The following is a 23,308-nucleotide window of genomic DNA, read 5'->3' as shown; positions in this document are numbered from 1 at the left end:
TATTCAATAGGTGAGCAATTTATTACTCATCATTTCATCTAATTAGCAGAGTTAGATGTAGGTTAACCTCTGACAATCACCAAGAACTTAGAAATGTCTGTTAAATCCACCCTCCAAAACGAATCATAGAAACAGTAAATCCAAAGAATACTATACAATGAACAGATTTATATAGAATAATTAAAATATAAAATTGTAGATAGATTTGGTAAGATTTGGAAGAGTTGGGAAGAGTTAAAAATACCTGACCTAACAGCCTCCGCAGAAAATCTTGTCATTAGCATTCAAACTGATAGCAGTGAAGGGTGTAGACTCAGGAATCCACCTCCCCTCCACAGAGAACCCCCTGCTAAGACTGGCCTCAGTCAGACGTGATAATATGAAGTGCTCAGTAACTGTCAAGTACCTGTGGCAACGTGGCAGCCTTTTTACAAGAACTCTACTAGGTGCTCATCTCACCTTCGTTAAAACTCACTTAGGGATGGAAGCTCAATTCTCAGAGGCAAATCTATTTCTAGACATTAAAATATTTCTTTTACACTGAGCAAATGTTTGTTTCCTTCAACTTCCACATTGTGAACTTCATGCTGTCTGGTGTAACAAAGGTAAACCTAACCCTCATGTATTCACTAGGCGCTCAAAGAGTTCCTGACAATTATCCCTAATGAAAATAATTAATAGGGTAATAATTTGCATGATTTGAATAGTTCTACACAAAAACTTTTACTGGGAGATTTTTTTTTGGCACAGAAAAGTTCTTTTTCACATTTAAAATATGATTTATAAAAATGTCATTTGCTCATACATTTTCAAAAAATAACTACAACATAAAGCAAAGTAGAGTAAATGATCGCCAAATACATAGTATGGACACCAAGCACCATCTGTTTCTAGGCTTCTTTGTGTGTGTGCCCCTGTGTTGGCACCACTGGCCTGAGGTAGAGTGCTTCTCTCACACATCTCCAGATTGTCTGCTTGGCTCTTTTTCTGATAAGTGCTGCTTCCTCCTTGTCAATTTTAAGACATATTCTTTGCTTTTGTTTATTTGGATTCAAATTTTGGCAATGGAATTTGGCCACAACAGAACAGGGGTATGAACTTCAGAGGGGCAAATTTTCACTTTTCTACTTAACATTCCAGTAAAGTATGCCTAATATAACTTTAAGAAAACATAATTAACTTGATTCAAAATATGGGACATGCTGACACTGTCTAAATTTTTACACTCAGTTCATCTACCAACATTTTACGCACCTGGCTCAGCATTTAACCGGCAGCTGTTAAGGAATTCGGCTGAGAAATATATATCAACATCACAGAAAAACATCAAGACCTCTCCCTTGTCCCAAGCTCGGGCACCCACATTTAGTCCTCGTCCACGATTAAATTCTTCATTCAATGAGACCAAAGTGTAATTGTGAAAATTAGACTCACTAGGAGGAAAAGCATATACAACAAAGGATAAGTCCCACTTAAAGTTTAACAACTTTCTTCTTTCAACAAGACTTACAAAATATGTTTTACACTTCAAGTATTTTTTTATTTTGGTTCTACGGTCATACAGGGAAAGGAAATGATCAGCTTCACCTGTATGATCATCAGGGACAGATATCCACTAAATGCCCATATCCAAGGCAGCATGCTGGTGATGTGAGCTTAAAAAGTGTTGAGAGGTCACTGCCCTTCAGGATCTTAAAAACTTATTGGGGAGATAAGAAATATACACATGGAAAAATGGCATAACGTTTGGTAATAAACAATGCATTCCATATGAATGGAACATTCAAAGAGTGCTCTTGTGTTTTCAGATCTTTGCTCACATGTCCCCTTATCAGAGGGATCCCCCTCATACCATTTGTGAAGTTGCCCTGACCTCCCTCTCTTTAATCTTTATCCCCCTGCCCAGCTTTGCTTTCCTCAGCACCACCAGACATGTTTGTTCGAGTGTCTCCCTCTCACTGGAACATAAACTCCATGAGAGCAGAGATTTTTGTTTTGTTCATTACTGTGGATACAGTGTACCTCCTCAAAGAGTAGGAGTTCAACAAATATTTGCTGAATGAATGAATGAACAGCAGTTCTGAGAAAAAAAGATTGCTTTTGTCTGAGAGTAGTTAGAGACTAGAGATGTTAGAAGCAGAATTTAAGTTATGCCTTGACTAAATTCCTGAGTTCAGCAGTGAGTTTAAAGGTTATTCCAATTAATTATTCTCAAAGGCAAAGAGGTAAGAGAGTAGAAAGCATTTTAGAGAACAGGGATTAAACAAACTGCATTAGAACAAAGGGATCCTAAAATAGGAACAATGAGAGAAGACCAGAAAAGGGTCAGACTGAGGAGTGCCTTCTGTGAGAAGTTAAAGAAGTTGGTCAGTGTCTTTGAGGCAAGGAGGAATTTTTCTGCCAGGGCAGTGGTTCTCACAGTGAAGTCCCCATACCCACAGCATCAGCCTCCCATGGGAAAGCATTAGAAATGCAAATTCTTGGGCCCTACCCCAGGCCCCTGAATCAGATACTAGGGGTGATGCGGAGCATCTGTCTCTCTCGGGACAAGTCACTCCAGGTGAGTCTGATGTTAAAGTTGGACAACAGCTATGCTAGGGTATGGCCAGATCAAAAAGGGACATTTTAGGAAGATTACTCTTTATAACAGTATAGAATGGGGAATGGAGAGATGGAAGCAAAGTCTCAAATAGTTTATACAGTGGACTCCACATGCTCTGAATGCCCACACTACCCTTCTCATGGGATATAAATCTCTCCCTTCTTTTGGGAAAATTGCTGATTACCACCTCACACTCCCAGCACCCAGTGGAGGAACTAATCATAGAACACCCCAACCACAGTAATTTCCTAGGGACGGGGACCAGACTCAAGCTGGGCCAATCACAATACCCCCACCCCACCTGGCCATAGTGACCGGCTCAAGAGTGGGCAAAACTCCTTCCCTGGGCTTTTCTCAACTGGATCTGGGAGAAAGCTCTTTCCTCTCTGATGGCAAAGCTGAGAAGATGTGAGCCCAAAGCCGCCAACAGCCATATACCTCACATGTGGAAGAAGCCAATCTGCAATAGGAGAATGAAGTCAACATGCAGAGAAAAACAGACAAGAAGACAATAAGAGAATTTTCATGGTATTCAAGTCTCTGGTTCCAGTCCCTAAGATATCAAAGCTGTTTTGGTTTTCTTCCCCAAATCTGGCTGTAATAATCCCTTTAGTTTGGGAGCTATCCAAGATTCTTCCGTAACACTCCCAGTTTCCTTAATCAAGTTCAAGATGGGTTTCCATCATGTGCCACTGATGGAGTCTTGATTAATGCAGGGACAGTTTCAGTAATACCAATATAAGTGCCTGGCACTTAGTGGGTGACCTGAAAATGGTTAAGAGGGAAAAGAAGGAAAGAAATAAAGGGAGGGGGAACCTGGGTTAGGATGGTGGCAGCAGCAAGGAAAGGACAGGGAAGAGGTCCTGAACAGTAAGCAAGAACTGACCAGAGGTAAAGAATGAAAGATGCTAGCCTTCAGACATTAAGCCCAGGTAATCATGAAAATGGTCTTAGTCTGAACTGAAAGAGGGCCACCAGGAGAAGCAGCTAGTGTGTAGGGGGAAGAAAAGACAATATTTGTTTTTTTATATGTGTGCTGTGAGAGTCCCTTAGGGATAGGGACTGTAACACCCTCTTCTGTGCCCATCTATTCCAACCACCCCAGTCAGACTCCCGAGCAGTGTACCTGGAACATAGTCGGTGGGACTCAAGGAATGTTAGTTGAACGATTCGAGAAGAATGGACGGCCAAATCTGGACTCTTAGGGAATGGCCACAACTAGCAGAAAGGTAAAGAAGCAAGTAAAGGATACAGAGTTGGCTTGGTGGAAAAGACAATCAACCTAATATCTTACATTGTAACATATTTACATTTACAAAATATATACATTTTACAAACATCAGAGGAACGTGTCCAGAAGGAAGTACTGGTTAGGCATCAAATGTAAAAAAGCGATCAAAGAGGATGACAGAGAAAAGGTTGAATTTGGCAGTTAGGTCATAACTTTGGGCCCATGACTTAGAGATGAAAAGGCTGAAAAGCTATAGAATTAATAATGGAGTATTAAGGAATTACTAATTCATTCATTCAAACCTGAGTACCTACTATGTGCCAGGTACTATATGAGTTGCCTGATTAGAGAACTTTTGTTCTTTGAGGTTTAGCTATGAAAGGACAGAAACCTACCAGTAGCTACTGGGTACTACAGAGTCAGGTGGTGGTGGCTTAAGGACAGGAGAGACCTAAGCATCATTTGCAGGGCAAGAAGAAGGAACTTGGGAAAATGGAAGGAAAGAGAGGTGACAGTGAGAGAAAAGCTCCGGAGATGATATCAAAGTGAAGGGATTAGATTTAGAGAAGGGAATGAAGAAGTAATAAATGGAGGCAAATAAACAGAAGGTGGGTGGGCCACAGAGTGGGAGGACCCAGATCATGCCAGGCTGTCTGCCAAAAGGACAGGGAAGACGAATCATTTAGAGTTGCATGAGTGAACTGAGGGATGAAATGAGGAACTTATTAGCACCACCACTCATGCACTCAGCCGACTTTTAAATAGCAGCTATTAAAAATTAGCTCATTTAAATATCTGAAATTCTCATTTTTCTAATGTTATATAATCAAGGATTTCAATTTGGACATGGCTCACCAACCTTGTGACAGATTCTAGGATAGACTTGACTTTAGATAGTCCTTCTTTACCAAAATACACCACTGTGAGATGAATTCTCTTGTCCTGATGAATACAAACATCCCTAACAGAATTGAAAAATAAAGTTCATTCAAAAAAAATATAAGGAACTACTCATTCAGAAAGCAATCACATGAAGCTTTAACAAAACGAATGAGGCATTACTCATTTAGAATGACACTGCATGAAACTTTAAGTAAATATAAAAATGGCAATATTGCTGAATTATTAAAGGTATCAGAGCAAACACATAACGACATAAGCACATGAATATAGCCCTTGGAGGTCCATGGAAGTTGCCATATTTCAAAATATTTTTGGAACTTTTGCTTTGGTATTGCCTTCAGAAGCAAATTACAAGCTACTAAAGGAAAGAAGTCTAATCAGTTCAAAACCAAATTAGTAAATATTCAAGTTGTTGGTCAAGAGTTATTTTGTCTTCAGACTGGCTAATTCCAGAAATTATACCTACCATCAAGGAATAAATATTTGCCATGGCTGAGATTACTTACTGTAAAGAATAATGTAGCATCTGAAAGCAATTCCAAGAAAAGCAGTAAAAAATGCTTTAGGAAATCAGATCTCAAGTGAGCTATTTCAAACAGGCAAAACTCATTTGGAAGCATGATTTCTAGATATTCTGCTACAGAACAGCATTAACTTTTAAATCCAATGATTTCAATATAAGAATAAAGACTGGGATTATAAAGCATTAAAACTAGCATATTAAAATATTAAAAAGATGGCAACTGTTAAATTAAAACAAAAAGGCAAAACTTTCCTCAAATAGCTACCCTAATACATACTTGTTAATTTTTTAACACTTCAGCATTTTAAAATATCCAAATTTATTGACAAAAAAAAGGAAAAAATTCTTTTAAAAATTGTTAAAGTCTCTGCTTCTCAAGACAGAATAACTCATTTTTAGTTAAATGTTTATGTTTCTAAAATTTATTTCAATTTTAAAATTCCATTGTTCTCAAGGGAATTTTCTGGAGAAATAGCAGTGTCCTATATGTGTATTGGGAAAGCAATTATAGTGTACAGGTTTGTCAAAAGTCATGAAACCTGTATCCTTAAAATATGTGGGTTTTATTTTATGTAAATTATGCCTCAATAAAGTTGCTTTTAAAAATTCAACTCGTCCTAAAATGAACTCACACACAATTATAAAGGTCATCAACTGTAGTGTCTAATAGTTGTCACTCTCAATTTACTTCAAAGTTCAAACTGTCAATAACAATATATTATGCACGCTTTAAAAAAAAAGACACTATCAAAAACTAAGATTCCCCAAAGCCTATAAAATTACTCTGTAATTCTATGTAATCACATTCAGTGAAGATAAATTAAATAAATCTGCATAAAATGTGATTTTTTAGGAGTGTTTAGCCAAATCATTAAGCCCTGAGAGTTACCTGAAGTTCTGCATAAACTGTGCGAATGCTTCAGTTCTTTCAGCAAGTGGCACAATGATATTAATAATTGATCTAGTAATGTCAATCATCTCGCTCTTCACTTTCATGAGAGGTCCAAAAGGGCGGAAGAGGGTCACATGTCTATATTCCATAAGGTCTGCTTTCTTAAAAAAGAGTTCATACTGTGTGCCCTTATCTCTCTCGGTGCGATAATAACCTAAAGGAAAGAGTTAGGGACAAAGATGTCTCCATGTCAAAGTTTATAAATTCGATGTGAATATTGATTTTACTCAAAGACCAAAAGTACAAAACCAGACATGTAGTGTTTTTAATCATTTTGTGAAAATAATTATCCCCACTGTACAGCTGTAAACAATTATTTCTTTAAAAGGAGAGGTTAAAAAAATGTTCACTGCTCTATTATTAGTCAATCCATAAATATGCTCCAAATCACAATTATTCCTTTTTACATATGACTTTTTTCATAGTAGAGCCTACTGACACAGTAATCATATGATGAAAATAAATTACTTCAACCAATACTGAATTCTAGACCTGAGAGTCAAAACTTCTATTGCTTGGTTCAGTTCAACTAAAATAAATGGAGGGCCTTTGTGTCACTCACTGGTGGTATAAAGAGGGCTATATAGTCCTGGTTTTGAGGAACAGTCAGTCTAGTGAGGGAGGCAGAAAAATAAGGAAATAAAAACAATATACTGATATATATTTCACTCTACAAACACACACACACACACACACACACACACACACACACACACATATTCTCTCTCCCTCTCTGAGAGTGAAGTCAGACAAAGAAAAATTAGTACAGATTTAAACATGGTGATCTGAGATACCTGCAGGAGAAAAGTTTGGAAGTCTACTGGGCAATCTGATTTTTAAGTGTGACATTCAGGAGAGAGGGAAGCCCTACAGATGTGTGAGTCAGTCAATATCCGGGAATAAAACAATGAACAAGATAGACCAATCCACTCTCTCCTGATGCTTACAGCCTAAAAGGAACTCCAAATTAGGAAATGGGAAACATCATACACTATGACAAGTGCTGTGGGAGGGGACACAGGGTAGCGGTTACAAGAGAACACAGGAAGCACTGTTATCTTAAGACTTGCAGGTTGGAGATGACTTCTAAGTGAAGTGACACCTAAGCTAAAGTCTGGAAAAGGAATAGGAGTTACTGAATAATGAGTAATTATTTTTTATTTTTGCTGGGGTGGAGGGTAGCAGAGTGGAAGAAAAGTAGGGGACAAAATATGTTCCATGCAGAGAAAAATCCTGTCAGTGAAAGAATCCAAAAAGAGTTATAAGATAAGCAGAAGCTGTAGAATATATAACTGACATGGCTTCCTTTTTTTTTTAAGGCAGATGTGAAGACATTTTATATTTAGTGAGTTATTTTCTCAGCAGCTTTCAATTCTGCCATAAGCTACAAATATGGTGAAAAGACAAAAAGCTGAGCTTGCAGAAAAATTAGAAGAATTTTTGAGAGAAACAACCCATCCAAAATTGCAGTAAGTGACAACAGAGAAAAGAAGTGGCTACAACGAAGACAGCTACAGTACCATGGAAAAGCACAATGCCCTCCCTGATGGCCTCCAAAGGTCTCAAGGTACTACTATATTGTAGTATAGCAAGTACCATTCATGATGATTCAAGGCCAAAGAAACTACATGTGGTATACTGTTCATAATTCAAGCAAAGAGAACTTTCAAGAGAGATTTATATCCAAAATGGTTTTAAGTTTATAATTAAATATCTAGCAGGAAGTATTAAGATGGAGATGGGTGGGGATCTGTATTTCTATTTCTATCAATCAGGAAATATCTTAAGTTTACAGAAGTGTTCCTCAACTTTTGAGTCATACTCCATCTTGATATGTATACATCCCATGCCCTTTCTGCAGTCTGTATTAGGAAAATAGGTTATTTCTTTACTTTTCCAAATACCAAATATGCTTTTCAAAACTATATATGCCCCCTTGATGTTCTGACATGTGCTTCTCCTCCCTCTAAAATATAGAATAACCATCAATCTACTAAATTAGGGTTTTTTCTTTCCTTTATCAAATGGTTTTCAAATCATGAACCTTAGTCCATACATTTTGAAAAATACAAAAAAGGAACATCAAGACCAGCTAAGAGAGGAATGCAAAAGCATACGTGTACAAATACATACATAGCCCTAAGAGCCCTTCAACTTGAGCCCTATACAGTATTTTTCTATATAAACTTAGATTTATTCTATTTCCCTGGTCCTCTATGTTATTACGGTCGCATTATAACTTTTTTTAAAAAGCCACTTCAAATTCTTGGTGGAATGCAGTGGGTAAAAACTCAAATATTTCAACACTGTAAATAATGACTGACTTATATTACCAGCATAGAATAATAGCATTGTCAATTAATGTAACTATGGACCAACATATTTTTCACATTACCTTCGATGAAGTCATTTTCATTAAATATCATTTTCTCTCCAAGGGGACCTTCCTCATCTTCCTGCTCATCATCTTCATCAGGATTATTAATGACCTCCAAGCCAGCTTCAATAACTTCTACCAATTCATCTCGCTTGTCTTTTCTAACTGGCTTTTCTTCAGGATGGCGAGTGAGACCCATTTCCAACTGGAATACTTTCATTAAGGTAAAACTTTCAAAGGGAATGACTCCATACTCACTAGGTAATTTAGCTCCTATGCTAACTTCAGCTTTGTCAATTTGGGAGTGAAGAAATTCTAAAAGATCACTAGGTGTTTGTTCTTTGTTGCCTTGATAGCCTATGCCATTAGCCCCTACATTTTTTCTCTCTTGCAATGATCTCATCTTCTCACTCATTTCTTGCAATTCTTGTTTTAGTTGGGCAATTTGACGTTTTAGACTGGTAGCCCTGGTTTGATAATGTTCTTCTTGCTCCTGTAGGAGGGCTTGATAATACTCTTTACCATAATTTTCCCCAATAACACCAGGAAGAGGTGCATTTCCATCAGTCTGGGGGGCACACTCCAGAAGGTACAAAAATAATACCAAACTGCAGAGTAAAGCAAGACCCAACAGTAGCCAGTGGGTCCGGGTCTGAAGAATCAATCCTCTTCTAGGCATTCTTATTAATGTGGACTTGCCTAACAAGGTAAGTTCTTTGGTTGTTCATACCTTTAGCAAAAGGTTATCAAAAATTAAAAACAAAATCAGAATTTCCATTAAAGATGGACCAAGATGAATTCTGCTACAGATTAAAAAATTTCTTCTTTCAGCAGTGAAGACTACTTGCAGAAATGAGAAATAGTACATACTTCCTGTATTGTTATCATGATATCCAGAATAAAGAAATCTGATCTACAGAATCAGATAAAATTCCATTAAATGGGTGGTGATTTTTCTGAAAGAAACAGATAGAATCAATCAGAATCTTGTTTCCTTAGCATATCAAATTGTTGGCAGTTTTGGTAAACTTACCGATGTGACTACTATACGTAGAACACCATGAGAGGTGCTAATACAATGTAGAATACTCTATATTGTAAATGCTGGGAGAAAGTATTAAGAAAAATATCTTACAAAACACTAAAATGACACATGCAATACTTTTAACCAGAATGTCTACACAACCATAACCTCCTGAGTGAATCAAAGAAACATTAAAATTATGTTTAACATACTTTGTGTTACATAGATACTACTATTTCTAATTATTTGATAATTATAATACTATAACTCTTTATTAACATATTTACATTAATATGTCATTTCCCACCTAGAGCATATCACCATTTGGGAACTGAGTTTCCATAAATTGTTTTTGTTATATTGATAATGGCTTACTAGGGAGAGATATTTTCTTCCAGTTTATTCAATTCAAGCATTCTACTTCATTAATTTCTATGGCTGAACCCAACCAATATAAGAGCCTTAAAATTAAGTGTGTGTGTGAGGGGAGGGACAATTCCAAAAGGTCACAGATATCTGGAAAACACATTAAGAAACATTTTTACATCCAAAGTCCTCCCATAGATTATTTGAGCATTAGATCACATAATTCTTTCCACTGTATTACACAGCAACAGATTTCCTACAAGTCTGGAAAGGTTTAGAGTCTATTTAAAGAAAAAAACGTGACCATTTTATTGTTTATCTATCAGGAAAAAAATTCAAAAACCATTTAAAAATGTAAAATCACACACTACTGTTCATACCATAACCAGCTGTGTGAGCTCTTCCGTATTTCTTTTTAAACTAAGGATGCTTAATTCTATAAATAGAGAACATTAAATTTAGAAGACAGGAGGCAAAGGAGGCCTCTGCTGCAGAGAGAATTTTCATTCTAACAAAGTATTTGTCAGGAAGGATATGTGATACTCCAGCAGTCTTTCACTGGGGAACATCAGTCCTAGTCACCTTCTTCATGATTAGGAAAGCCTGAATGCCTTTTTCTTTTTCTCTTTTTTCTTGTGGCACATATCTGAATAAAAATGTAGGATAGACTCAAGCTCCTTATAGCTAGTAGATCAAAAATAATGGACTTAACTACCCTTAGCCATTTATTACTTTGATTAACCAAATGATAACCAAGTATCATGAAAATTTTAATTCACTATAAGGAAGTTTTAATGTGATGGCATCTGTTTTACTGATTGTAAAGGTTGTTTAAAGTAATGTAGAAAAAACAGGAAAAAATTTTATAAAGAGCAGTATCTAATTAAAAAATAAGGATGCAAAGTTAATATTAATCCTAGGACTTTACCATGTCTCAAACCCATAATTCTTAGCATAAGAAATGACTTGAATGTCATTACTTGAGAGATAAAACTTAGAGGTATCTCTTTTAACTATTTATAAGTTATTAACTAGCCTGCTTATTAGGGAAAAGAAAGACTAAAACTGAAAATGTAGAGTCATAATCTTATATTAGTTATTAATAAAGTTATACATATTTAACTAGGTTCCAGGTAGTTCTGGTGTAAGCATCTTTGCCACAAGCATTTTCACTGCATAGCTAATAGGCCATAAGGCAATTCTGCTGTAAAAGATTAAAAAATAACTGGCTGACAGTTTGGTTTGACAGTTTCTTGGTTTCATCAACTGGATGACAGTTTGGTTTCACTTCTCCATTGACGTGGTACTCCCATTTTTATATTATATAAAGCTTAGCCCTCATAATGATCTATACAGTGGCAGAGTTTTGGACCCACATTTCCAATAGAACTTTGGAATGTCTATCAATGGACACCTGACAATATGCCAAGAACAAACAACAGTGGAAAAGGCTTTCACAATACAACAGAAAGCTCAGTTACAAATATGTATCCTAGATTTGAAATGAAGGAAAAATGAAGGACAAAATTTTCGTGAAAAAAGAAATTGCAATGCTGACCAAGGGCATGGATCAATAAGCAAAAAAATAAAATAAAAGTGTAACACTATGAACAAAAGACTGAAGACAAGTGCTTAGGTACAATCCACAAAATAAAATCAGTTATGTAATATTGCCATGGATCTAAACACATTTTAATATAAATATTTTGTATTTTACAAGTCTTTATATTTTGTTCTTCATTTTTCATGTTTCATTATGTCCTTTTTAATAAATGTCCTTTTTTTTTTTCTCACGATTTTGCTTTCTGGCCAATTACCTATGCAGCAAAAATGCTTATGGCAAAGATGCTAATGGCAAAAACACTGGATATGATTTAACTATACTATACTCAAACTATTTTGAAATGAAACTTGACAACAGAACTAACAGTATGTAATCTAAGTACCTCTACCTTTTATTAATATGTTACTTCATAGTTTTATTCTTTATATAGACAAAACATTTTAAACTGTGAGATATGACCCATTTAATGGGTCACTACTAAATAAAGGTTTACTTTTCAATGAAATACAACAGGAAATATCAGTGTATACCACATAATAGTAAGTTTTGTATTGCAATTATATATATGTATATGTATGAGATCTCTACATAAAATGTATTGGTAAGAGGGCTGCAGTCCAAAAATCCTGAAGAATACTGGTTTATAAAGTATTTTTATACATTTCCTATGTCACCCTTTTAAAATGGTGTGGATATTATCTTCATTTTGGATAGGAACAATAAGCTCAAAAATGAAAGGTTTAAGTAAGGTTTTATAACTATTAAGTGGTATTATTAAAACCAAGTTCTTCATTTTCCATTCCCTTAAGCAAAATACAGGTTTTAAGATACCTTACATGCTTATCTTACAGTTGAATCTTTTACAATTGAGTATTACCCACTGAAACGAAAGAAAAGTTGCTGTAATTACTTTAGAGTATAAATGTTATTTGCATACCTCTGTGGTTGTTAAAAATAAAAGATATCAATTAAAGTCTTATTTGCCTAGTTCCTGAAGGGAACTCTTCAGCCAAATCCTAGAGGACTAGATTGTTACATAACAGCTCTAAATACATTAAGTATGTTGGAGAAAACATCCATTTTTCAGCTCTTATACCTTGATTGCCATCATTCTATGTAATGTGTTTATATCATAAACAAAGTTCATTCATAACCCAGAGTTAATCCCAAGCAACTTTCTATGCACAAAGAGCAAATAGTTAAGTGTTGTGAGGAGAGAATGAGATAATTGTGGAGATGGGAAAATGAGCTGTTAAAGATATGCAATACAAAATCAACAATCTCAGAGTTGAAAGAAACCTTAGAAGCCATCAATTTTCTTACTCTGTAAGCCAGACTAAAGAGACTTCCTCTTATAGCCTAGATAGAACAACAGGGACCAGATTTACTCCTGTACCTGAAACAATAAAAAAAACCAACCAATAAAATCCAGAATCCACCCTCCCAATATAAAACAATGGTTTTCAAGATACTGATCATTAGGTAATAAAGGACAGTGATCCTTGGGAGAAACAAAAAAAACAAACGATTTTCCAGCTTACTGCCTTAGTTTCCAGGCCATACCACAGGGAGTCTCCTCCTAAGCAAAGCCTAGCTGACTTGCTGAGTTGATGAGATGGAGCTGACAGTCTGAGGAGACCAAGGCTGCTAGGTTGAAAGGATACAGTACCAGAAGAGAGAGTGCAGAGAGAGAGAACTCCAGAGATCTGAAGAGCACACCCTTTAGGTATTGAGCAGGGCACAGACCAGTGCAGGCATATAAAGAAACTAACTGAAGCTAAAAAAAAAAAAAAAAATTAAAGGACACAGAACTTAGCATTCATACACGGCCAGGAATAATGTGCATGTTCCTACCAGACAGACTGGAAAACCTCAAATTCATGGGACATTGGGTAGAGTACTCATAAAGGTCTTGCCTCAGTAATGGGAAAAAATTAACTCTAGACTAAACATGGCTCTGGTCTTGCCTAACAAATCTTAAAAGCAAGACCTGAAAGGATCAAATTGTTTTCAAGTAACTGCACAACAAGCCTCAAAATATTTATAGGAATATAAAAATACCTAGCACCCAGCAAAATAAAATTCACAATGTCTAACATCCAAACAAAAATGATGGGGCATACAAAGAAAAATAAAAATACAACCCATAATGAGAATAATCAATGACTGAAACTGATCTAGAACTGACACAGATGCTAGAATTCAATAAAAAAGATTAAAATGGTTACAAGTGTATTTAAAAAGATATTCATGTCCAAAAAACCAAGCAGAGACACAGATGACATAAAAAACTTTAAAGAACTGAAAGAAAAAATATGTCAACCTAGAATTCTATATGCAGAAAAAGTATCTCTCAAGAACAAAGGCAAAATAATTCTTGGGCCACTGGGTGGCTCGGTCAGTTAACTGTCAGACTCTTGATTTTGGCTCAGGTCATGATCTCGGGGTCATGGGATGGAGCCCCGTGTTGGGTTCTGGGCTCGGCGGGGAGTCTGCTTGGGATTTTCTCTCTCTCCCTCTCCCTCTGACTGCCTTCCCCCACCACCCACACATGCACGCATGAGTTCTCTCTCAAATAAATAAATCTTCAAAAGAAAATAATTCATAGACATTAAGAAGCTAAAAGAATTCACCACCATCAGACCTGCACTACAAATTCTTTAGGTGGAAGTAAAATGATACCAGATGGAAATAGGAATCTACACAAAGCAATGAAGAAACCAGAAATGTTAACAATATGGATAATGATAAGTTTTCAAATTATTTAAATCCCTTTAAAATATAGACAAAAACAACTGAAAGTGACTCAAGAAGAAATAGTAAATATGAACAGACCTATGCTGAGACTAAATTAATAATCGAAACTACCCACAAAGAAAAATCCAGGCCCAGATGTCTTCACTAGTGGATTCTACCAAGCATTTATATGAATTAATACCAATTCTTCACAAACTCTTTCAAAAAATAGAACACACTTCCCAACTCATTCTATGAAGCCAGTATTACTTTGATACCAAAACCAGAAAAAGACACTGAAACTACAGACCAATATTCCTAAATGATATAGACACAAAAATCCTCAACAAAATATTAGTACACTGAATCCACCAACACATAAAAAGTATACAACATGACCAAGTAAGATTTATCTGAGAAATGCAAGATTGGTTTACCATCTAAAAAATCAATTAATTTGGGAATGCCTGGGTAGTTCAGTTGGTTAAGCATCTGACTTCAGCTCAGGTTGAAATCCAAAGTCCTGGGACAGAGCCCCAGCTTGGGCTCCCTGCTCAGTCCCTCTCCCTGTCCCCTCTCCCTCTGCCCCCCCCCCCAATAAATAAATAAATCAGACAGTGTGGTACTAGCATAGGAATAGACATATATATCAATAGAATTTAGGGCCCAGAAATAAGCCTTCACATTAAGTCAACTGATTTCCACAGGTGGAAAGGTAATCCAATGGCGAATGAATAGTCTTTTCAGTGAATGGTGCTAGGACAACCAGATATTCACATACAAAAGAATGAAACTGGACTCCTACTTCACCCTATATTAAAAAATTAACTCAAAGTGGGTCAAAGATCTAAATGTAAAAGTTAGAAATATAAAGCTCTTAGAAAACATAAGCGTAAATCTCTGTGGTTTTCAATTAGGCAATGATTTGTTAGATATGACACTAAAGGACCAAAGACAAAACAAATAAACTGGACTTCATTAAAATTAAAAACTTCTGTCCTGCAAAGGATATCCTCAATAAAGTGAAAAGACAACTACAGAATGGGGGAAAATATTTGTAAATCATATATCTGATAGGGATCTGTGTCTAGAATATATAAAGAACTCTTACAACTCAATATTAAAAGGATAAATAACCCAATGGGCAAAAGATCTGATTAGATATTTCTCTAAAAAGATTAAAAATGGCCTACAAGCACATGCGAAGATGGCTCAACATCGTTAGCCAACAGGGAAACACAAATCAAAACTACAGTGAGATATTACTTCACATTCACTAGGATATAATTCAAAATGAATCAGAGATCTAAATAAAAAACCTAAAACTATAAAAGTAGAAGTAAACAAAGGAGAAAATCTTTGTGACCTTAAGTTAGGCAAAGTCTTCTTTGATCTAACAGTAATAGCATTACTGATGAACTGGATTTAATCAAAATTTGTTAACTTGTGGTCCTTGAAATACACTGTTAAGAGAATGAATAGACAAGTTACAGACCTGGAGAAAATAGGTGCAAAGCATATATCTGATAAAGGACTTATATTCAGAATATATACTTAAAACTTTCAAAATGCACTAATAACAAACATAACTCACTTAAAACTTGGCACAATGTTTGAGCAAACACTTCAAATACGCACATGAAAAAAATGTTCAACACTGTTAAACCACAATGAGATACCATTACATAGAATGGCTAATTTTAGAATGGTTAAAATTAAAAAGCGGTGTGTTGGGATGACAATGTGGAAGAACTAGAACTTTCATATACTGCTTGTGGGTATGTAAAATGGTTTTAGTTTCCTAACAAGTTAAACATAAGTTATGATTAAATCATTCATACCTGGATATTTATCTGAGAAAAATGAAAGCATATGTCCGTACAAAGACTTGTACGCTAAATGCTCATAGCAGCTTTAGGTGTAACAGCCAAAAACTAGAAACAACTCAAATGTTTATCAACAAGTGAATGCATAAATAAACTGTGGTATAGCCATACTGATACATGCATCAAGGGTGAATCTCAGTAATTATTCTCAGTGACAGAAGTTCAACAACAGAAGAGTATGTATTGTATGATTACGTTTATATAAAATTCTAGAAAATGTAAGGTAATTTGTAGTGACAGAAAGCAGATGAGTCAGTGGTTGCCTGGGACCAGGTGGGGGTCGGGGAAGTGGTAACAGGAAGCAATTCTAAAAGAGCACAAGTAAACTTTCGGGAGTGATAGATATGGTCTATCATTTTGACTGTGGTGATGATTTCACAGGTATATACATATGTTCAAATTATCAAATCATACAAATATGTATAGCTTATTGTATGTCACGTATACCTCAATGAAGCTATTTAAAAAATAAAACCATATCAGATTTAGCTTTAGTAGTAGCACCAAAGAAGCATTTTTAAGAAAACTCCATTTTGTTCATTAAGATAAGCATGAAGATTTGTTGACTCCAAGTTTGGATTTAAAAACAAAAATAAGAAGGGCACCTGGCTGGCTAAGTCAGTGGAGCATAAAACACTTGGTCTTGGGGTTGTGAGTTTGAGCCCTATATTGGGTGTAGAGATTACTTAAAAAAAAAAAAATTAAGCAACACCCACTCTAAAAAAAGTAGAACTCATATTACTCTGAAGGTCTCATTGTATCTTCTCTGTTTGCCTTGTGATTTTGAGACAACAGAAGAGTGCCCAACACAGTTCATTCTAAAAACAAAAAACCTCAATTCATTCTATGACATTATTCCCTACATAACACTATGAGCTTCGAGCAGTTTCTACTCAATCTTTTGATTCTATAATTTTATAGTACTACTCATACATATTTCATACATCATTTCCATGATACTTACATGGCAGTGTGACAAAATAACTTCTGCAGTAAGAGTAACCTACTGCCTTTTGCAAAATACAAACAATCCATTTGAATCCATTTACTTTAAAAGTTCTATTCTGTATAATCTACCTAAATCTCTGTACAATTTCTTACTAAAGTTTTCAAACACTAAATTTATAATTTTTAGTTCATTTTTTACACAAAAAAAGTCACAAAATTATCTGGAAAACATAAGCACCATCAGAAAAACAAAGCTAAAACATTATGAATTATCAATATTTATAAGGGAAGGAATTAGAACCTTTTATTTCTAGTTACAATGATACATGGATTTTTTTAAACATGTCATTGAATAAATGGCTTGTAAGTATTTAGAAATAAAAGTACTGATCACCAGAAGGTAGTACATTTCAAAAAATATTGGGAGTACGTAGTGTGTGTTAGGCACTGCAATTGCCTGAATGTTTCTCTCCCCAATCCCCATTCATATGTTGAAATCCTAACCCCCAGCGTGGTAATATTAGGGGACAAGGCTTTTAGGAGGTTAACTAGGTCATGAGGATGCAGCCCTCCTCAATGAGATTAGTGTTCTTAAGAGATCCCAGAGAGCAACACAGCCCTCTTTCTGCCATGTGAAGATACAATAAGTTGACAGTCTATAACCCCGAAGAGGGCCCTCACCAGAACTCAAATATACCGGTGCCCTGAGCTCAGACTAAGAGAAATAAATTTCTGTCATTCATAAGCCAGTATATGGTACTTTGTTATAGCTGTCCAAATTAACTATGATAGACACTGTGTTGGGTGCTAACAACAGGTAATACCAGATAGATCATTTTGAGAAGTGTTTCTGGGTTTAACTACATTCAAGGCACCCAGATTTCAGCAAAACAAATGACAGTAATATTCACGCTATCATTACAGGTAAAACAGAAAAACATGTCAAAAGCAGCCTGTGGCACAGGAAAAACAACGAAAAAAATCGTGTAACAGCTGTGTAATCTTGGGCATAATACTTAACCTATCGGGCCTTCACCTATAAAATGAGGTAATTTGTGTGGATGGCCAAGATTCCTTCCAAGATGTTTCAATTCCTTTGATTAAAGATAAACTAAAAATAGACACATACACACACACCCCTTATTTTTTGGAGGACAAATTTAATGCACATGCTTTTTAATCCAGCAATTCACAATTCAATTTTTAAGATTTTAAGACTCTATACTATGGAAATACTAATACTAGTATATAGTCACATGCATAAGACGTTTATTACTGCTATATGTAATGGCAATAGAAGTAGAAAGATTAAGTAAACTGTAGACATTTATACAATATTTAAAAAGAATGAGGTAGACCCAGATGTGTTGACATGGATAATACCTATAAAATGGTATTAACAGATTATGAACATTTCTCTTAGTTTGTCTTGTCCATATAATAGGCTTGGGAGCCAGACAGGCTAAATTCATATATCTGCTCTACTGCTAATTCTTCGTTATAGATAAGTTTTTTAATCTCTATAAACTTCAGTTTTCTCTTCTGTTAAGCAGGAATAATTATGAACCAACCTTTCAGTGTTATTGTAAAATTAGTCAAGTAAAATATGAGAAGCATTAAGTGCTCAATAAGTGTTAGGTGTTATTTCCCTTACGTAAAGTTTTGTTTTGTTGTTGTTGTCAATGGAGTCAAATGGTCTCTTCCTGCATGACTTCTCCATTTTAGCTTCCCTACTGGAAATAATCCTAAAATAAAACTTATTTTCTCAAATAGGCAATTCTTTAATTTATTTAATAATCCATGCTCTTGTCACTAAATATGAAATCCCACTTCAATCATAAGCAAAATTCCTGTACATATGGAGGTCTATTTCTGGCTCTAAACTAGGGGTTAACAAACATTTCAGGTAAAGGGCCATGTAGTAAATATCACAACCAGTCAACCCTGCCTTGGAGCACAAAAGCAGCCACAGAAAATGTATAAATGAATGAGCATAGCTGTATTCCAATGGATACTGAAATCTGAACTACCTATAACTAATGTCACCAAGTATTATTCTTCTTTTGTTTTGAAGCACTTAAAAATATAAAAACCACTCTTAGGTCACAGGTCATACTAAAATAGGTGACCGGCCACACCTGGCAACTTGTGCTCTGAATCTTTACATTTTCGTACAGTCTTAAATTTTTTTTACATTTCTAAAATTCTATGAAATAAATTAAACATGATATAAGGGTATACAGTGAAACCTCTCTCTTCTCTCCCATAGGCCCAGTTCTCTTCATCAGTTTTTGTGTATCCTGCCAAACCTACTGCCACTATTAAACATCCCAGCATAACATGTGGAAACATGTTATTTCACCTATAGGATAAATCTCTGAAAATGGAACTGCTAAGTCAAAATTCCTTAAGTATTCATTCCAGCATGTAACTGGTCAGTATCTATAGCTTTTTGCTTGCTCAGGATAAGCCTTCCAACATGTCTTTACCTATTTCCCACCTTGCCAACCAACTTTTAAAATCATGTTAAGTATTTGTTCCAGATTATAGACCTTAAACTATAACTAGTCTGTGGATCCTTCCTTAGCATTGCATTACATGTCTTAGCTATGGTTATTAATGCCTTGGAGTTAAGAAATAAGTTATACTATTTTCTTTGGTTACTGTTTCTTGAATTCCACATCTATTTTTCTTGGATTAATTTTTCACTTGATACAGTACATCCTCCAGTATTCCTTGTGGGTGTGGGTGCAAATGACTTTATTTTGCCCCTACCTTTTTTTAAAATTTATTTATTTTAGAGAGAATGAGAGAGTGAACGAGCGCAGGGAGGGGGACAGGGAGAGAGAAACTCCAGCAGACTCCTCACTGAGCTTAGAGCCCAACACGGGGCTTGATCTCACAACCCCAAGATCATAAACCGAGCTGAAACCAAGAGTCAGATGCTTAACTGACTGTGCCACCTAGGGGTCCCTATTATGCCCTCACTTTGAATGACAGGTTGGTTACAGACAAGTTTCTTAGTTCAAAATATGTCTCATAAGCACTTTTTAAAATATTGTTCCACCGTAACAGTCCATGTTCCAGATTAGAAGTCTAAGTGCACATCTGATTTTCACTCCTTTATAGGTAACCATATGTTTCTCTTTGGAAGCTTATGGGATTGTACATTAATTTATCCATAAAGTTCACAAATTTCATTGGAATGTATCTACATGTGTCTATCAATACTCTTTTAAGACTGTTGGTATGAATCGACTGTCTAGTCAGATACTTCTACTCAGAGAAATTTCCTTGTTTCCTTCCTTTCTTCTTTTGACATTCTACCATAAGGTAAGAATGGGAAATCTGGCATTTACGGTGAGTTGCGAGGGGAGGAGAATGGGGAATAGAAGCTGTTAGCCTAGCCAGAAACCCTTAATCCGTGCCACATCTTTCTATAAGCTTGCTGAAAATCAAGTATACTTACTGATCATCCCCACTACACAGATGAATGGAGACCAGAGAGGGAAGGGCTGATATACATTTGCCAGTACTTTGTTTCCTGATACATCTTTCTGTTTGGCTCTGGATGCCCAAGATTCGGCCTGGATACTCCTACCCTCATGATCTCTCTGATTGTTTCTCCTCTTCTAATTTCTACTCCTTCCTGGAACTGCTATTAGATGTTCACTGACTCTTCTGGATCTATTTTCTATGTCACAGCTATTTTTTCCTACTTTCTACTTTTCAATATTCAAGATGTATGTTCAACAGGTATGATGCCCTCCCAAATCTGAGCATCCTAATATTAATTTTTCTTCTATTCCTTACATCAACTCCATTGCTACAGGTCTAGTTCTATGTATCTATCTCTCACATGCTACTTATTTCTGTTGTCTGACCCCATTAAAAATATATCAGCATCTCAGTATACATGGAAATCACTGTACTCCTGCAGTAAATTCACATTTGTAACTAACCCTATAATTCAAGTTTACATTTACACCTAGTACTTGTGTAGTATGACAACAACAAGATAAGGTCTTTGACTTGCAATCCCATGATTCTTCAAACCATTTTTTAGTCCTATTCTTTTGGTGTTTCGTTTCCCCTAACAACCACCAACTTGAGTAACACAGTTTTTACCTAAGTGTTATGCAATAAGCTTCAGGGACAGACTGTCACCAGCTCTAACAGACTTATCTAACAGTTAAACAAGTAATGACAGTCTGGTAGAAGATTGTCATAGGTGTGCAACCCAAGAAATAAATAGTAATACAGTAATGAATCACTTAAGTCTTGAACTCAAAACAGTTATGCTTTTTACCAATCTTTAATGTTATAGAAGTTAAAATAATAAATTCTACTGAAAAAGAAAGACTCCATGTTGGTTAAAACAATTTTCTGCCTACCTTATCGTTACTTCATAGCTGACAGAAATGCACACAGGTGTTCACCATGAACATTTATAAGAATGTGCATAGCATTCTTCAAAATATGTAATAACAGAAATTGAAAACACAAATATCCATCAACAGAAGAATAGTCATACCAATGGAATATTAAACAGCAATAAAAAAGAGAATGAACTACTGATACATGAAACATCACGGGTGACTCTCACAAGCAATGTGCTAAGCATTCTGCATGAATCCATTAACATCAAGTCCAAAACAGACAAAACTAAGAGATGATGACAGAAATCAACACTGACTGGGTGGCAGGAGTAAAACTTGGAAGAAGTAGAGGGAAACTCCTGGGATGATGGAAATGTTCCATAAGTATAATTTGGTCTAGCTTGTGGTTACACAAGTTAGTAAATATATAAAAATCCACTCAGCTGTACAACTAAGATTTATGTACCTGACGACTTCATATGTATTTTATACCTCAATAAAAAAGAAAAAAATGTAATTTCCAAACTGTCAATGTTCAATAAATACTGGAATAGTTAACCATATTTAGCTCTAAATATTGGAAACCGAACATCCTTTTTACATTCTTTTAGTCATAAGGCAATTTTAAACAAATGGTATCAGAATAATAATACAAAATAAAGGTTAACATTCTGAGTCATAAAATACTTGGTTCTCCACCTCCAAGTATGGAAGTACTGTTTTAATACAACATTTAAAGATAACATTAATTCCACCAAAAATGAAGACCCAGTTCCTGAGAACCTTCAAAGAGGTTAAATATCCGGACACTGCATATAAATCTCAAGAACAGGATGAAGGATAAAAGCTTAAGATTTATAATTAAATTTTCATTCTGCCAATAATGTCATCACAAATAAAAGCATCACTATTGCGTTTCCAAATTATTCCTCCGCAAGCTGTTCACGAACAGCGCAATTTTCCAGATGAAGACTGAAAATGCAAGAGGCTCCCTGTCCGTAGTCTCCTCGGCCCCGCTAATTCCTACACAAATGTGCATCTTTAAAGGCGCCAGGCGTCTGGCAGATACAACGGGGGGCTGCTGTCAACGCCGTGAAGAGGTAACAGCTGACTACAAAGTTTACGCACTGAGAGAAGCAGAGAGGGTGGTGAGTTAGAGCCCCCCCCCAAAAAAAGTGATAAAAATAAAACACACCCAAACCAACGGTCCTCAGACAGCATCATTCTCAAAAGAGAACTCAAACCGTTCCGAAAAATTGTGACTTTTCCTAACACCGCAGCGGCCTCCCGAGGTCTTGTCCAGGCGGCGACCCCATCGGGACAGGGCCCCCCGGCGGGCCAGTCTGTGAAATGACCCGACCGGGACAGGGACCCACAGCTCTCCGCCCGCGCCCCGGCGCCCGCACTGCCCGGGCCCGAGCCCGAGCCGCGAGAGCCGCGCGCAGGCGAGGCCGGGTGGGGCCGAGTACTCACCGCGCTCACGAGTCCGCGCAATGCCACCGCCGCGGCTCCGCCGCCTCCTCCCCGGCCGCTGGCATATCCCGGCGGCGCCCGCGCACAGGGGTTACCACAGCCTCGAAGACCACCACACGCCGACGCGCCGACAACCGCCACTTCCGGCGCGCGTGAGGAAATGAGGCTGCCGCGGCGGCGCGCGCCCGCCCCGCCCCGCCCACACCCAACCCCGACAGCCCCGCCCTAGCTCCGCCCACTTTCCCCGCCCGCTCCCGGTGCCAGGCTTAGGTAGCTCAGTAACTGGCATACAGTATTGATTAATCGATTATCTGTTGAAAATGCGTGTGTGTGTGTGTGTGTGT

General features: G+C 36.5%; 1 protein-coding gene across 9 annotated transcripts in view; it reads right to left on the bottom strand.

Annotated features, from left to right (window-relative positions):
* CSGALNACT2 (chondroitin sulfate N-acetylgalactosaminyltransferase 2) overlaps nt 1-23,146 on the bottom strand; it is a 41,212-nt gene extending 18,066 nt beyond the window's left edge. The window contains exons 1-6 of one of the 9 annotated variants that reach the window (XR_005833167.1): nt 22,965-23,146; nt 8,607-9,544; nt 6,149-6,365; nt 4,693-4,794; nt 2,904-3,062; nt 1,312-1,433 (exon numbers count right to left, since the gene is read on the bottom strand). Coding sequence is in view for 7 of the 9 variants with exons in the window: in XM_040624074.1 (XP_040480008.1) it covers nt 1,255-1,433; nt 4,693-4,794; nt 6,149-6,365; nt 8,607-9,267 (1,159 nt within the window). In the remaining 2 variants the exon portion in view is untranslated. Of the gene's footprint in view, nt 1-1,254; nt 1,434-2,903; nt 3,063-3,728; nt 3,821-4,692; nt 4,795-6,148; nt 6,366-8,606; nt 9,545-22,686; nt 22,830-22,964 lie in introns of those variants that run through there. The other 8 variants (XM_040624076.1, XM_040624077.1, XM_040624074.1 and 5 more) reach the window with 8 other exon arrangements.
* Nucleotides 23,147-23,308: the final 162 nt, after the last annotated feature.

The sequence above is a fragment of the Ursus maritimus genome, unplaced genomic scaffold, assembly GCF_017311325.1.
Source record: "Ursus maritimus isolate PB19 unplaced genomic scaffold, ASM1731132v1 scaffold_7, whole genome shotgun sequence".
NCBI lineage: Eukaryota > Metazoa > Chordata > Mammalia > Carnivora > Ursidae > Ursus > Ursus maritimus.
The sequence above is the reverse complement of the archived record's forward strand: the minus strand, read 5'-3'. Positions and strand labels throughout refer to the sequence as shown.